Here is a 15,796-nt window from a genome sequence, read left to right as displayed (position 1 = left end):
AGCCTCCCAGAGGCGTTTCCAAATATAAACCAATTTAAATGTACTGGAACCCTCAAAAGAGCAGAGTCTCTCATTAACTGCACTTCCCTCTCAGGCTGGTGTGTGGGAGGGAGGGGAGGGGGCTGCTGCTGCAGATGGCCAGGGCAGAGGGGCCAGCTGGGATTGTAATGCCGGTTGTGTTTTAAATCCAGTTCACCTCCCTGCAGTGTCTGGGGAGGGTTTCTTGTTTTTTATGTTCTGTTTTGTTTTCGTTTCTGCCCTTTGCTAACTGGCAGGAGAGCGTTTCCCTGGTGCCTGCAGAGCTGGGCAGCAGTTCATCCTTGCCCTTGGTCTCTGTGCCACTGCTGGCATGGAGGGTTCCCTGCACTGCAGTCACATGCCTGCTGGCCAGCAGCCAGGCAATCTGATCTGGCTCGCAGGAAACACTATCAGCTGCAGATGCAGCCAGGGTTACCAGAATAGTAAATAACGAATCACAAGACTCGGGCTATCTTTTCAACGAAAACAAATATTTTAATATGTTGGGTTTAGTATAGAGGTAGTTTCTTTTTTCAAAACAGCTGAGCTGCAAGAGGCTTGGCTTGGGTTAGTTTGCATAGGAAGGAGAAATAAGCTGTATTTTACATTAAATTGTGCTGTTTATCTTCAGCCTCTCAGGTCAGCTGTGTCTGGGGGCTGTAAGTTTTGAACTTGTTTTGAGCTTTGAAGTCCCTGGGCTTGGGGTTTCTCCTTTTCTTTGGACCTGTTTAATATCCATTCCAATTAATGAGCTGTGAACAGAAAGCTTTCCCTTAATAATCTCATCCCTAGTCCCAGCTGCTTCTGCAAAGGAATGACATCCCTGTGCCCCAAGCCCCTGCACTGCCAGAGACCCTCAAACACATGGTGTGGCAGTGCCAGTGCCCCACTGATGTCTGACCTGGCAGGGCTGCTGTGCCCAGGTCTGTCACCAGGCTGGGCTTTCCTGTCAGGAGGGGACCAGGAGCAGCTCTGGGGGGACCCAGCAGGCAGCAAAGCCTCTGGGGGCTGGGGAGTGCAAAGGTATCTCAGCTCTCCTCTCTCCAGCCCCCTGACTGCTCTGGTGTGCCCATCATGCCTGTGGCAGTGGAGGGTCTGAACTTCCATCCACACAGGGTTGATTTGGACTGTTGTGAGCACACAGAATGGATTTTGTATTTGATGAACACTGGTAGGAGAAACAAGGCAGAGAATGCCACTGCCCCCTCACCTCCTTCCCTCTGGAGCAGCCCCGTGACTTTGGCCGCCCTCTGGGGAGCTGCTCTGGGGGTCTCGTCACTGCCCACCATTCCTCTGCCAGGGGTCAGTCCCTCCTGCCCCAGAGCCCCCGTGCCAGGGCTGGGCTGTGCCACTGCTGACGTGCTGCTCTCGCTTCCTGGGAACTGCACTTCAAACCACAGAAGGTTTGGCAGCTGCTGCTCGAGTGTGTTTGCCTGCCTGGCGTGCACAGCCATGGCTTTCCTTCTGGAAGTGTCCATAAATTCTGAGACCAAGATATGCAGAGAGATCTTTATAAATCAGGGCTGGTACTGGGGATAATGGGGTATTGTAAATCTTTCTCTTGTAAAAGAAAAATACCTCATCTAGAAAAAGCAGTGCATTAGGTGGAAAGAAACTCGAATTGATCAGTCATTTCCCTTGTTCTTTTGGTTTTTTCCAGGCTTGCATTTTCACTTGTGATAAAAATACAGGTTCCCATAGTGTAGGCTTTGTGCTTAAAACTATAATTTAGTTTAGATTTTAGAAGAATTTAACAGCAATCTGAGGGGGTTTGATCTGGTATTTTACTGCAGAGCCAGATTTGTAATCATACATTTACTGTCCTCTGTAGAGTCAGAAAGGATGTGGGTGAGTGTGTAATTTGTGCAGCCCTGGAGTGACTTTGCCTCTCATACTCTCTATTTAAAGCCAAAGAGGTGAGCTGGTCCCTGCCCTACACATCCACACTTGGGTGGGTTTGGCCTGGAGATGCACCAGGTTTTAAAGCAAGGAGGAAGTTAAGGTATTTTTGTAAGTGAGGTACAGATAAACTTGTCCTAGTCATAAATAAAGCAGAAGTATGTTTTGAATGAAATGGAGAGAAAGCAGGGAGATAAGAGCAACAAGAAATCATTCCTCCTGCATGAGGGCAGAGCAGCTCCTGACTTGTGGCAGGGAGTGTTGCTGTGCTGGGGTCAGCTCAGGTGGGTGCAGGTTCAGCTCTCCGTGGGGAAGGGGAAATTCCTGCCGTTGAACACACAACGTGGTTGATGAGAGAAACTTCTGACAGAAGGGACAGCTGGATCTAAACGTTGCAGTGAATTCTTTAAGCTGGGGTGGGATCTCTGCCTTTGGGGTTTCTGTTCAGCCTGTTGGATGTTTTGGTTTTGTTTCCAGGACGACCATTTGCAACCTGTACACGATGCCGCGGGTCGGGGAGCCCGTGTGGCTCACCATGATGTCGGGCACCCCCGAGAAGAACCAGCTCTGCCACCGCTTCATGAAGGAGTTCACCTTCCTGATGGAGAACGCCTCCAAAAACCAGTACGGTGCAGCTGAGCTCTTACCTTACATATGGAATTAAGCCTTTTTATTTCCAAACAATTTTCAGATCGGTTGTTAAAATCCTGCTAATCAAAGAAGCAAAAGGCCATCCATAAATACCTTCTTTTTAGAACAAAAAAGAAGTAAGAAATAATCTCATTACATTTCTGCTTTCCCACAGTCCTCCAAGTCTTGGTAGAGGCTGAACATCTGAAACATGTCCATAGGAAGCATGTGATGGGTGTGGATGTCTGGAAGGGGCTGAACGTACCTTATGAAATGCTCTAATCTGCCTTTCAGGATCAGTTGTCATATGATGAGCAGGGTTAGACATTCAGGAAGAGCTGTTTCTGTAATACTGTCTGACCACAAATTGCTCTTAAACCTTAAATCATTATAAAATGCCCCTGAAGAACTGGTGTGCTCATTAGTGCTCACCTCTCTGGCCTCAGGCCCCAGCCCTGAGCTGGTGTTGAAAACCAGCAAAGAAGTTCCTGATAAAAACTGGGGAGAATCTGATAAATGTACTCTTTTGTCAACACTTCATCCCCTTCCCTCAGGGCATGAGTAGGGGAAGTTTTAAAAGCATTTGGCTCTACTGAGATCCTAAAACGAGCCCAAACAGGTGTTTTGGTGGGAATGGCACTGGCAGACCAGCTGTTTGCTGCAGTTTGGGGTGGCCTGAGGGAAGGGGCTGCTGCTCTGTCACCTCTTCTCTCCCAGATGGGAGGGTGACATTGGTCACTGTGGTCCACAGGGAGCAATGAGGGGTTCAAATGTACTTTCTTAAAATCAATTCCTGCTTCAGTGGAAGCTTTTTTCTTGGGCTTATCCCCTTGGATCCCTGCCATTCTGAGCCCTGTACATCTTGGTTACATTCAAATGCTCCTTTATTTGGGTCTGTTTGCTTTATTTGAAATATAGTAAGATTTACAGTGATAGAAGCAAGAGGAAAATTAATCTCTGTATCCTTTCCAATCCAGTTTTAAATCTCCTCTCCTCCTTTGGCTGTCTCCAGTGGGGAAGTGGCTGCATGGAAGCTGTAGGGTTCCTGATGCTTGGAAACTATTCAAATAACATTATTTTGAGCCTTTTGCCTCTTTTCCTCCCCATGCCTGGGCTGCTGAGGCCACCAGCACCATCTGTCGGCATGTGGAGGCTCCTGGCCCTGCTCCTGCCAGCAAGACTGACTGGGAAGGGAAGGGAAGGGAAGGGAAGTCTGTCTTCCCTCCTTGGAGCAGAAACCATCCATGCTCTGTCACTGCAATAAATCAGAGAGTTCACGTTTTTCAGAAGGGTTTTATGCCTTAATTCCTTAGCTAATGGAAAGTGTTCTGGCAGCACAAGGACACAGCTTCTCTGGCTGAGCTACAGAACTTTGGGGGATTTATTTTTGAAAGGAGCAGCCCTGTGTGCTGAAATGGCACAACAGTTCTGTGAAGGAACACAGCACCCAGCTGTCTTACAGGTTTGGTAGCAATAGCCCTCCTTCTCATCCACAGTCACAGATCTTGAGGATTTGGGATCTCCTTGGAGTCCAGAGGCCACACATTGACTCTGCTTTCTTGTAGTGAACCAAATAAGTTGGTTTTGAGATGTTTTACAACCTAAAACTTACAAAATAGGAAGTCTCAGAGTTATTGCCAAACAGGGGAACTGAGATGCCACAAAGTTGAAATACCTCATTTTACTTTAAATGTGGGTTCTAACAAAGAGCTTTGCAGAGGTGGGAGGGAGGGTCCAGCCACCTCTTCTCTCCCTGAAGAACCAAGACTGAAGGGATGATCTCTGCTGACTTTGTCAGGCTGTTTCTGCAATCCTTGATCCATGTAGGCTGTAGAGCTGCTGTCACTTTAACATCCTGAGTGTGTACCTGGAAGAAAACCCATGTTGAATTTTGCTTTCAGGTTTTTACCAGCTTTGCTGACTGCAGTGCTGACCAACCACCTGGCCTGGGTCCCCACAGTCATGCCCAATGGCCAGCCACCCATCAGGATCTTCCTGGAGAAGCATTCTTCCCAGAGTGTGGACATGCTGGCCAAAACCCACCCCTACAACCCTCTGTGGGCACAGCTTGGTACGTGGCAAACACCCCAACCCACCCAGCAGCTTTACATAAATGGGAATGTGTGGGGGGGGTTATCATGCTTGTTACTTCCCTTCCAGGTTAGTTATTTTTTAATTCAAAATGAGACAAAAAAGTGTATTTCAAGCTTGAAGGTGGTCACTGTGTTTTTCTATGTTTGTTCTAGTTTCTCAAGGCATTATCCATTGTAAAATGTTAGCCAAAAAGTAAAGCCCTCTTTAGTCATCTGTATTGGGTCCCTTAAGGTCACCTGCCCTAATGCTGATGGAGAGTTCCAGTTCTCCCCTGGTCCTCCATCTGGAAGGAAAATCCACTTTTAATTTTTTTAGATGCTGCCAAATAAGCCTCATTCTAGAAGGAGTAAATCGAGGAAATCCATCCTTTGATCAGAAAGGATCATACTCTTAATAAAATGGGTTGATGCAGAACAGGAAATCATGGCTTGGCAACCTCCTGGGAAGGTCTTGAAGCCCAATCAGTGTAGCTGGTGATACTGTCTGCTAATTGCCAGTAGAGAAGGGGAGATAAGGTCAGATTGTCCTGCTCTGCACACACACTGTCCTGGAATTTGGGTGGGGAAGGGAGAGTTTTGTGAGGTTGTCCTGTTCTGGTACAGGCAGGAATAGCCAAGGAGTTGGCGGGAAGACTTGATTTCAGAGCTCATGGGCCTTGAGGGACGTGCTGTGGTTAGAGTGGCCTTTCAGGCCTCTCGGACCCCTTGTCCCTCATGCCTGCAGTGCCCCAATACCTGCAGAACACACAGGCACTTCCCAGGTGACTCCAGAACAGCCCACCCAACCCACAGCAGAGCTCAGGGAGGGGAGGAGGAGGTTGGCTCCAGCCATGCACTTGCCATCCTCACTTTTTACCCTCATTCCTGGCATAGGTTTGTTTCTGTTACAGCTTTCCCCTGTGGGTAAAAGTTCAGCCCAGTTCCAGGCTCTCCAAGGGGGTTCGGCACAGATGCCTCCTCTCTCCCATGGCTATATAAGGATCCCAGGAGATGAGCCTCCAAAGCTGGAGTGAGGTGGTGGGAATGCTCCCTGATGTGGGAGATCAGATGTCCCCCTGACCAGTGGCTCCCCTTACAGGCGATACCAGCAGCATCTTTTGGATTGTCTCTATTGAAAACAAAATACAGCATAGCTGTCGTCACTCTGCTGCTTTAGGATTCCTCTGTCAGGCCTGGCCTTTGAAATCTGGCCCCAGCATGTGGCTCTTCGCAGAATAATTCATTGCAAAGATGCCAACTAATTGTGTGTCTCATCTCCTGTCCTAGGTGACCTGTATGGGGCCATCGGATCACCCGTGAGATTAGCGAAAACAGTCGTGGTTGGCAAAAGGCATGACCTGGTCCAGAGGTTGCTTTATTTCCTCACTTACTTCATCAGATGCTCTGAACTTCAGGAGACACATCTTCTAGAGAACGGGGAAGACGAGGCCATCGTCATGCCTGGCACTGTTATCACCACCACGCTGGAGAAGGGAGAGGTGGAAGAGTCTGAGTATGTGCTTGTCACGATGCACAAGAACAGAGGCAACCTGCTGCCCACGGAGCCCGAGGAGGCAAGAACTCCCAACTGCAGCTGTAAATACTGCAAATGTCCCGTCTCCCTGGCACAGAACATCGAAGGCGCTTCCCAGACAGAGAGGGAAGACACACAGAGCACTCCTAAGGTGGAGCTGGAAACCTCCTCAGGTGAGAACAGAACCATTGTTTCTGAGGACAGCCAGGAGGATGCTGCTGGTGGGACACAACCACGGCCATGCCTGGAGGCCAAAGTGGAGAGCGTGGTGAGCACGGGGTCGGCTCCTCCTGCGCCACGAGCGGGGCCGGAGCGGGGCCCGGAGGAGGCGCCGGAGCCGGGTGGGAGCGCGCGCAGCCCCGGCGGGGCCGTGGAGAAGAAGCCACCAGACAAGCTCTGCCGCGACGCCTTCGCCGCCGAGGCGCAGACCAAGGTGACGTTCCTCATCGGAGACTCCATGTCACCCGACTCAGACATCGAGCTGAGGAGTCAGGCAGTAGTGGAACAAATTGCCAGGCATCACAGCCCGCCAGCAGCGGAGGCAGCAGTGTCTGCTGATCAGAGCTGTGAAGCAAAACAAACTGTTGAGGACCAAAATAGAGACTGTGGGACAGCTGAACCCTTTCCTCAAGTTGCTGGTGAGCACCAGAGCTGGAACCCAAACCCGTACAGTGCTGAGAGCATGAGCCTCTTCGACGAGTATTTCACTGACGACAGTGCAGTTGAAACCCGGACTATTGATGTTATTCCAGGGCAAGCAGCTCCAGACCTTCTTGCTCACAACAGCAGTTTAGAGTTTCCTAAAACGCTGTGTGCAAAGGCTTGCAAAGCTCCTAGTGAATTTTGTAAATTCATGGACTCTGTTCGACAAGAGACCTACAAAAACTGCTTTAATGAGCAGGACCAAAGAGAGAAAATCTCTATTCGTGTCCCCCATGGGGACAGAGAGAACGTAGAGAAAAAAGTTGCCCCGGGAATTGATTGGGACATTCCAAGAAATGAGAGTTCAGACAGTGCTCTGGGTGACAGCGAAAGTGAGGACACAGGCCATGATCTGACTAGACTGGGCAGTAACTATTATGGAGGAGAGCAAGAAGACTGGGCAGAGGAATATGAGATTCCCTTCCCTGGGTAAGTATCGTTCAGCAGTAACAGCCTAAAAGAGATGGAGCCTCTTCTCATGTCACATGTTTGGAGGACTGTAGCCTAACTTGGCAGCAGGGTTGGAAAGTGTCTCCTGAATTTGCTGGTTGTTAAGGAATATGGAAGGATCAGTGGCCTGGAAAAAATTATTAATTGTGTGTTGTGATCTTGGCTTGTATTCTCTGCCTCCATGATGGGCTGACGCAAAAGCTGACTTTAAAAATGCTTGAATGGAGGTTAGAAGAGATATGATAAAAGTGGAAATGCAACCTCTCTGTGAGCTGAATTTGCTGTTTGCTGCTGTACATCTCTTTGATATGACTTTCTTGCAGGTCAAAATTAGTTGAAGTGAACTCTGTCCAGCCCAGTATTGCCAATTTTGGAAGATCCTTACTAGGAGGCTACTGTTCATCTTACGTCCCTGACTTTGTTTTGCAAGGAATAGGAAGTGATGAAAAGCTGAGGCACTGTTTGGTGTCAGATTTGTCTCATGCTGTGCAGGTAATTAAGCTATATTTGGTAAATGTATTTCTCACAGTAGGGAAAGGTAAATGTTTTTGAAGGTACAAACCTGCTGGAAGTGCAAATATTTACTGTCACAGCTTTCCCCAGTCCCAGGTCACCATTTTTTTCTCCTCTCTCTATTCATGTGTCTGAAAAACGTGGGTATTTCACTGCAAATCTGGAGCACAAAAGATGAGACTCCCCCTGAATCCAGCTGGAGGCTCATGCCCTGGGAAGATGGATCTGGGGCTAAGCCATAGAGGAATCATTGTCTCCTGTGGGCAGGGCAGGTGATGGTTGTGTGCCCACAGGGTGGGATGATGTTACACAAGCCCAAAAGCTGAGGCTGTGCATCTCTTCCTGGGCAGTTGTGCTGCAGAGGTGCAGGAGCTCCCTTGGCTCCCTCCTCTGTCCCTGCACGTCTCACCAAAGTGCTGCTGCTTGTGCAGCACAGCCTGTTCTCCACAGGGAGGCCACCAGGAGTGTTTAGTGCTTGGGGGTCATTTCTTCTTCAGGATTGTAGGCCATGTGTCCAATGGTGCTGGCTTCATTGGAAAAGGAGAAACCATGTAAAGATAATTGTCCAAAGGGGACTTGAGCTTCTCATGTGTGCTGGAGACAATCTCTTCTGCACAGAAGCTCTTCCCTTGATGAACTGGGGCGTGATTGGGAAGGGTGGTGTTTCCTACCCCTCTTAGTCCCCAGGAAAGGAGTGGAAAGCACTGAAAAGTGTGATTCTTCTCCTCTGGTTTATTCCCAAGGAAATGGGGTAAAATCTGTGCACAAAGTGGTGAGGAGCCTCTCTCCTGAGAGCCTCCAAAACATCCCTTTTGCATTGTTCTCAAATTAACAATGTGCCTCAGACCTGCGGCTTTTCCCCACATTGCTCCCTGAGTGGTTGTTCCAGGGGCTGGTTTAAGCCAAATGTTTAAGCCATTTGGGAAGTGCAATCGAATTTCAGGCAAGAGAAGCAGCAGTGTGAGGTGCCTGCTGCTGTGGGACAGATGTGGCTGAAACACAGCCTGACTGAGCAGGATTTTTTATGCTTCTTTTCAAGTAAAACAGTAACTGCATCCCAGTGCTCTGTGAGGTTCCTGTGGGACTCTTTGGAAGGAGGGGTTTCCTAACAGGCCAGCCAAAACAATGTGTTAGGGAAGGATGGTGGGTTTCCAAATACTGCGTTTTGCAAACCCTTTTTCACGGCTTGGGAGAGGCGCAGCACCAGCTGGAAGGAAAGGCAAGGCACGGGCTCGGTTCCTGACTCCCTCTGCTGGCCTCCCATGGAGGGAAACCAGTGACAACTGGGAGTGACCTCTCCTGGTTAGCACCGCCATGCTGAGCAGCAGGTTGGATTTTTGGTACTTTCAGTTTTAGAAGTTTAAAATACACTTTAGATATTTCAGAATCCTTGATATACCTGTCAGCCAGTGACACCCTTTCAAGCCTGGAAGAAAAAGTGAGATAGCCACTGTCCTTCTGATCCTGCCTGGCTCACAAACCCCTCTGGTTTTAATGGCTGGAGTGCACTGTGGGCACGTGGAAGTGCATTTGGGGGGAAGCAGTGTGTGGGGTGCCATCCTGCTGGCCAGGCTGCTGTCCTGCCCTCCAGGATGGTGATGTTCCATGAAAAGGCATTCTCAGGGTTGTGCTCTTCCCTCTCTGTCCCCAGCACCCTGTTCTGGATGAGCCCATTGCAGAGGCCGTTTGCATCATTGCAGACATGGACAAGTGGACGGTGCAAGTGGCCAGTAGCCAGAGGAGGATGATTGAGAACAAACTGGGGAAAGAAGTGTTGGTCTCCAGTCTCGTCTCCAACCTGCTCCATTCCACTCTTCAGCTTTATAAGCATAATTTATCTCCAAACTTTGTAAGTCTAATGGCAATCAAGAGGGTGATGGTTTTAAAGCACCCTTTCACTTCACAGCCTGAGGAGGTGTGAGGTTCTGCCGGGTGTTTGTATCTGTAGCCAGAGCATCCTCTGGGGTAGCTGTTTGAGCTGCCCATTGAAATGCCACTCTGTAATCAAAACAGCTGCCTCATTAATTCTGATTTAGTATGTAATCAAAGGCTTCTGCTCACAAGCAAGAGTCCTGCCAGTGAATATCTCGCCAAGACACGGCCACAGAACAGGCAGCAGATGTGTGGGGTCTGTGCTGTTCTGCTCTGAGGCTGGTTTGACTCAGTCAGTGCTGTCTTTTTCCTGACTCGACTCCCTTTGCTTTCTAGTGTGTGATGCACCTGGAGGATCGGCTGCAGGAGCTCTACTTCAAAAGCAAGATGCTGTCTGAGTATCTCAAGGGCCAGATGAGAGTCCACGTGAAGGAGCTGGGCGTGGTGCTGGGGTATGGTCACAAAGTCCCCCAAGCAGTGCTGCCCTCCCTGGGTGTCCTGGTGCCACCTCCTCTGCCTGGGCTTGTTCTGAGCACAGCGAAATGATTCCTAAATGGGACTGGAACTCATAAGTTCCCCATGGCCACAGGCTTCTCCTTAGCCATTGCTCCATCCCAAGGATCCCCCAGCCTGTCTGCCTTCCCTGTGGCAGGAAGATGGGCTCAGCACTCCAGAGCTTAGCAGACTCCCTCCTTAGCTGGTCAGTCATCACTGAACAACATGGGGCACCTGATTCCTCCAGGCTGACTTTCCCTATGTGACAGAAAACTCCCTCTGTATCGTGTAAGGCACATCATACCTCTCTGTGGGTGTGGGGCACAGGCAGAGGAGCTGTTTAAGGGGTGTTTATAGGAGGGCTCTGAGTGTCTTTCTGTGCAGAGGAGTGCAGGGTGAGCAGGAAGGCACGTGTGGTGCTGGAGCCGGGGGAGCAGCTGCAGCTGCCACTGCCTCAGCCTGGTCCTCTGCCCCTGTGCTGTGTCCCCACACTGTTCCTCCCTTTTCTGTGAGGTTAGGAAGGAACTTGGGTGTTCTCCTCCCTCCGTTTGTTTCCTCACCAGCTGGCTGGCCCTGTGAAAGCCCCCCAGACAGGTAGGTGGGAGCTGGGGTGGCACTGACGGTGTGTGAGCAGGCGCAGCTGGAGGGTGCTGGGAGCCGTCTGGCAGCTGCAGAGTGTGACCCATGGCCCAGTGCAGAGGCTGGGGCTGAGCAGGCCCTGTGGGTCCTGACACGTGTTCAGCACAGCAACATTTTGGGCTGGATTAAATGTGACTCTTCTGCTTCCTTCCAGGATTGAATCCAGCGACCTCCCTTTGCTGGCAGCTGTAGCGAGCACTCACTCTCCATACGTTGCCCAGATCCTACTTTAAAATGCCAGAGGCCACAGACTTTGACTTTTTGCCTCTCTGGAAACAACAGTGGAAGACAACTTGTTCTGGCTTCTTTCTCTTTGCAGCAATTAAAACAAACTGCTCGTTGAGCTGCAGCACCTCCATGTATGACTGCACAGTGTGCAAACAGTTGGAGACTTCTCCTCTCCCACTTGGCCATTTATAAAAAAAGGATAAAGAAACTGAGTAAGCCCGAGATTTCAGCCACAGAAAAGTGAAGATTTTGGCAAAGCTGAAGATCTGTGTTAATTAGCAGTTTCTGCACAATGGCTGACTGTGACTTACACTGGGGAATGGAGGAAGATGTGCTCTGAGAAACACACGATGCCATCACAGCACAGTGCTGGGAAAGCTGCAGCCCATGGCCTGGACAGGGGCACTCTGTGCTGGGTTAAGAGCTGGCTGGTGGCAGGGCCCAGAGGGTGCTGGTGAACGGGGCTGTGTCCAGCTGGTCACCAGTGGTGTCCCCCAGGGGCCAGTGCTGGGTCCAGCTTTGTTTAACATCTTTATCAATGATGTAGATGAGGGAATTGAGTCCATCATTAGCAGATTTGCAGACAACACCACGTTTGGAGGGAGTGTGGACCTGCTGGAGGGCAGGAGGGCTCTGCAGAGGGACCTGGACAGGCTGGAGGGATGGGCTGATTCCAATGGGATGAAGTTCAACAGGGCCAAGTGCAGGTCCTGCCCTTTGGCCACCACAATCCCTGCAGTGCTCCAGGCTGGGCACAGAGTGGCTGGAGAGCAGCCAGGCAGAGGGACCTGGGGGCTTGGTTTGACAGGAGGCTGAACATGAGCCAACAGTGTGCCCAGGTAGCCAAGAAGGCCAGTGGGATCCTGGCCTGGATCAGCAATAGTGTGGCCAGCAGGACCAGGGCAGTGACCCTTCCCCTGGACTCTGCCTTGGGGAGGCCACACCTTGAGTGTTGTGTTCAGTTCTGGGCCCCTCAGTTCAGGAAAGATGTTGAGGGGCTGGAGCGGGGCCAGAGAAGAGCAACGAGGCTGGAGAAGGGACTGGATGAGGCACTCAGTGCCATGATCTGGTAATCAAAGTGGGGTTGGATCAAGGGTTGGACTTGATGATGTGAGAGGTCTCTCCCAACCCAGCTGATTCTGTGATTCTGTCACCCATTGCCCCCTGAGCAGGAGAGCAGCTGCTGCCTCCAGCCCAGCTCCAGCAGATGAGGATCTCATTAGGGTCTGTAAAGCTCAAGCTGCGATGATTTGTAAACAACTTCTACTTCTTCATGTCAGAGTCCAATTCTGGATCCTCCCCAGAGGAAGAACGGGGCCTGGTTTGTTTTGTGAAAGGCTTATTAATGACAGTCAGCTCCAGAATTTATTTATGCTCATTCTCCTGGGAAGAGGGGACAGCAGAGGGGGACAGGGGGAGGGAGGAGGAGGCCAACAGACAAACTGGCGATGGAGATTCTTTCTTGGCTGGATGCTGTAACCAGTATTAAATGTTTATAATGTTTAAATGTTGCTTTATACTAAGTGATGCTTTTCTTCCACAACATAATCAAAATGTTAAAAACAAAAATAATCTAAAGAGAATGTTGGCTGAAATTTCCCCACGGGGTCCCCAGAATGACATGACAATTACCTCTAACTTTTTTATGACCTGTAATGTTCTTGCAACACCATATTCTTTTTACAGCAGTCAGTCAGTCAGCTATTGAAATAATGTACTAGAAATAATTGTACCAAAGCATTTGGGACAAAATGAGGAAACTATTACCCTTAATTGCTCAGGTAACTAATTGATACATTTTTTAAAACCATTCTACAAAAAAAAAAAAAAAAAGAACATTGATCACACCATAGTGTAGTAATATCCAAATTATTTTTAGAGAAATACACCCTTGCTGCAGATGACTCTAATCCCTTTTCTACTCACTCGTGTAATTACCAGCAGGAAATGTTGTTTATTTTATTCTCAGCATTTCTCTTTTACTCAGCCATCACTGGTTTGTCACTGTATATACAATAGTTGTATGAGTAGCTGATGGACCCAACCTGGTGTAAGTAATGTAAATAGACAGTGGGAGGTGGATTATGTTTTCAAAGGCTCTACTACCTCAGTTTAACTGGACACTTCATTCTAGGCTTTGCTTTGCATATTTGTCCTGGCAGCCAATTAATGTTGCTGATTTTTAGCTTCTGTTTTCATTGATTATGTTCAGTATATTGAGATTCCTGGATTATCCTCACAAGTAGGAGACACCTACTCACTCAGTCTATAAAAAATTCTATAAATAGTCATTCTGTTTGCAATAGTTTTCATTGTTTTCAATAGTACAACACGCCTGCTATTGTTGTGTGCAGAGTTATTTTAAATACAAATCTATTTTAACCATTTGATGAACTTGAAAACAGTAAGAGAGATCCCTGTCCCACCCCTGTCAGGAGCAGAGCTCTCCTCCCTTCCTCCTCTGGGGCCAGGATTCACCCAGAGTGGTTTTTCAGTGCTATTTGAAATCTGTCACTTAAAGCTCCGTTCCAGGGAAAGCTGCACAGCAAACCCAGCCCTGTGAGGAGGTGGCCCCAGGGAGAACACAGGCAGTGCCACTGGAAGCTGCTGTGCAGAGCATCCAACACTGACTTGCTGCTGGGGAGGAACTCGTGTCCAATGTGTGATCCAAGGATTTGTTTCTCCCCTGTTTTCCAAACGTCCTTTCCTTGCCACACAATCATATTACATCTGGTTTTTGGAACGAGCACCAAAGAGGGGCCTGGTTGTGTAAACACATTTCTAATGAAGTATAGGCTGAGCTCAGAGTATGGATGTTTAACTCCTTGCTGGGATGCAGGATGTGGGCAGCAGTTGTGCTGCTGAGCTGGACACAGCCTGGCAGGGGTGGCCTGGGCACTGCCAGGGCTGACAGTGAGGGGGCAGAGGGTGCAGCCCTTCCTGGGTGGGTGGGTTTGCCCACAGCAGGTGCCCCCAGCCCTGGCACCCCCAGGACTGCCCCTGCAGTGATCCCTGTGGGGGAGCTGCATCCCCCTCAGCCATCCCTGGGCAGAGCCTTGGGGTTGCTTTGAAACAGGTTTGACTCCCCAGAAAGGCCCTTTCACAGCCTGAAATTACCAGTAATGTGAGAGGAGAAGGAGGAGGTGGCTGTTGGGTGGCACCTTCTGTGCTGTCCTCTGCCCACCACTGCTCATTAATGGTGTTAATGATGTGTTTGGGCAGTTCCAGAGGAGCAGCCACAGATCTCACAGTGCCAGTCCCTCCCTCTGCCCCTCTTGGCACTACTGGGGGCAAAACACAACCAAAACCCTGGTGGGATGGCAGGTTTTCTGTGAGTTAACTGTTTTTGGGTACATGAACAATGTGGTACGTATGTCTGGTGGTTAAATAATACAAAAAGGGATTTTTACAGGTTATAGCATTGACTTTATAAAATATATCGCAATTGTTTTATGTGAATAGAAGACTAAAGTTTGATTTCTTTTTTCCACTGTTCCCAATCTCCATTATTAATATGTCTTAATTTTCTGGCTGAAACCTAAGTGTACTAGAAACACAAATTAGCAAATTTGGTTTTGTTGCAATTGGCAAACACTGGGCTGCTAAGAACAAAAAATTGTGTAAAAGAACAGATTTTACACTTTGCCTGTTTTCCCTATTAGTTCTTAGAGATGTTTTACGACAATTTTTTGCTTTCTCTAAATTATTTAGATGGTGGTACTTGTAAAATGCTGGGTGAAATGTACATACTTGTTATCTCTTCTGTTTTTGTATATATTTCCCAAGATGTTCACTTGTATTATAATAACCATTCCCAGTTTTAGGGGAAATTTGTGCAATAAATACAGTATGTCAGTTTACTTCTGGTACCTTTGTGTCCCTTTCTTATGTGGATGAGTGAACTGGAACCCTCTCTGCCTGACACCTGTCTCCTCTCCCCTGTCCATTTTGGGATGTGCCTTCTGGTACCTTGAGGTGTTGCCACCACTTAATTTGGGGTCTCGTGGAATTTATAGGAATTTGTGTTTCAAATAGGAATGTGTGTTTCAACTTGCTGTCCCTTCAGTTATAGATGTTGTTGGCCCCCAAAAGCAATAGTGAGACAGGAGGGAGGTCCTGACTTTGTGTGACAAGAGGCACAAGCAGAAACCCGTGGGCTTTGCACTGGTTTGTGTGTTCGTTCCTGCAGTGACCTGAAGCACTTTGTCACGTGAGTGTTTGCAATTCCTCTCGTACAAATCTTTCTCTTTGTGCCCATCTGCCTGGATGGGCCACTGCACAGGGATTGAGGTTACTGAGGAGCCTCTCTATGGTTTTATTAAATCTGAGTTCAAGTTGTGATAATTGCTGCCAAGAAGAGTGAAGGGATAACGACACAACAGGAAAAAGGATTAACTAAGGAAGACGTAGCAGATTGTACAAATGAGGCTTCGGAGCATCTTGGTTAAATCCAGTCCTGTGCTCCCAAAAGGGGAAAAAGAACAAGCAGGGGATGGAAACCTTTGCCTGAAGCAGCTGCATCTTCTATTTTTGATAATGGTTCTCGTGGTTTTCTGCCCAGGTGGGTCCCTTCCCCAGGTGCCCTGGGCACCCCTGAGGTGTGGGGCTGGCACGGGGGGCGGTGTTCCTGAGCCCTGTCCCTCGGTGTCCCCCAATTCTGTTCCTTGGTGTCCCCAATCCTTGTCCCTCGATGTCCCTGAGCCCTGTCCCTCGGTGTCCCCAATCCTTGTCCCTCAGTGTCCCC

The 15,796-nt window shown here is 49.0% G+C and overlaps 1 protein-coding gene across 3 annotated transcripts in view; it reads left to right on the top strand.

Moving 5' to 3' along the window:
* The window catches only part of FNIP1 (folliculin interacting protein 1), a 64,943-nt gene extending 50,031 nt beyond the window's left edge, over window positions 1–14,912 (top strand). For all 3 annotated transcript variants that reach the window (XM_071569903.1, XM_071569901.1, XM_071569902.1), the window contains 7 exons: window positions 2,395–2,541; window positions 4,449–4,618; window positions 5,907–7,284; window positions 7,629–7,797; window positions 9,470–9,667; window positions 10,027–10,142; window positions 10,979–14,912. In XM_071569903.1, coding sequence (XP_071426004.1) covers window positions 2,395–2,541; window positions 4,449–4,618; window positions 5,907–7,284; window positions 7,629–7,797; window positions 9,470–9,667; window positions 10,027–10,142; window positions 10,979–11,057 — 2,257 coding nt within the window. In that variant the 3' untranslated portion in view covers window positions 11,058–14,912. The remainder of the gene's footprint in view (window positions 1–2,394; window positions 2,542–4,448; window positions 4,619–5,906; window positions 7,285–7,628; window positions 7,798–9,469; window positions 9,668–10,026; window positions 10,143–10,978) is intronic.
* Window positions 14,913–15,796: the final 884 nt, after the last annotated feature.

Source organism: Pithys albifrons, chromosome 15 (genome assembly GCF_047495875.1).
Source record: "Pithys albifrons albifrons isolate INPA30051 chromosome 15, PitAlb_v1, whole genome shotgun sequence".
NCBI lineage: Eukaryota > Metazoa > Chordata > Aves > Passeriformes > Thamnophilidae > Pithys > Pithys albifrons.
Note: the sequence above shows the minus strand (reverse complement) of the source record. Positions and strands in the feature narration are given on the sequence as shown.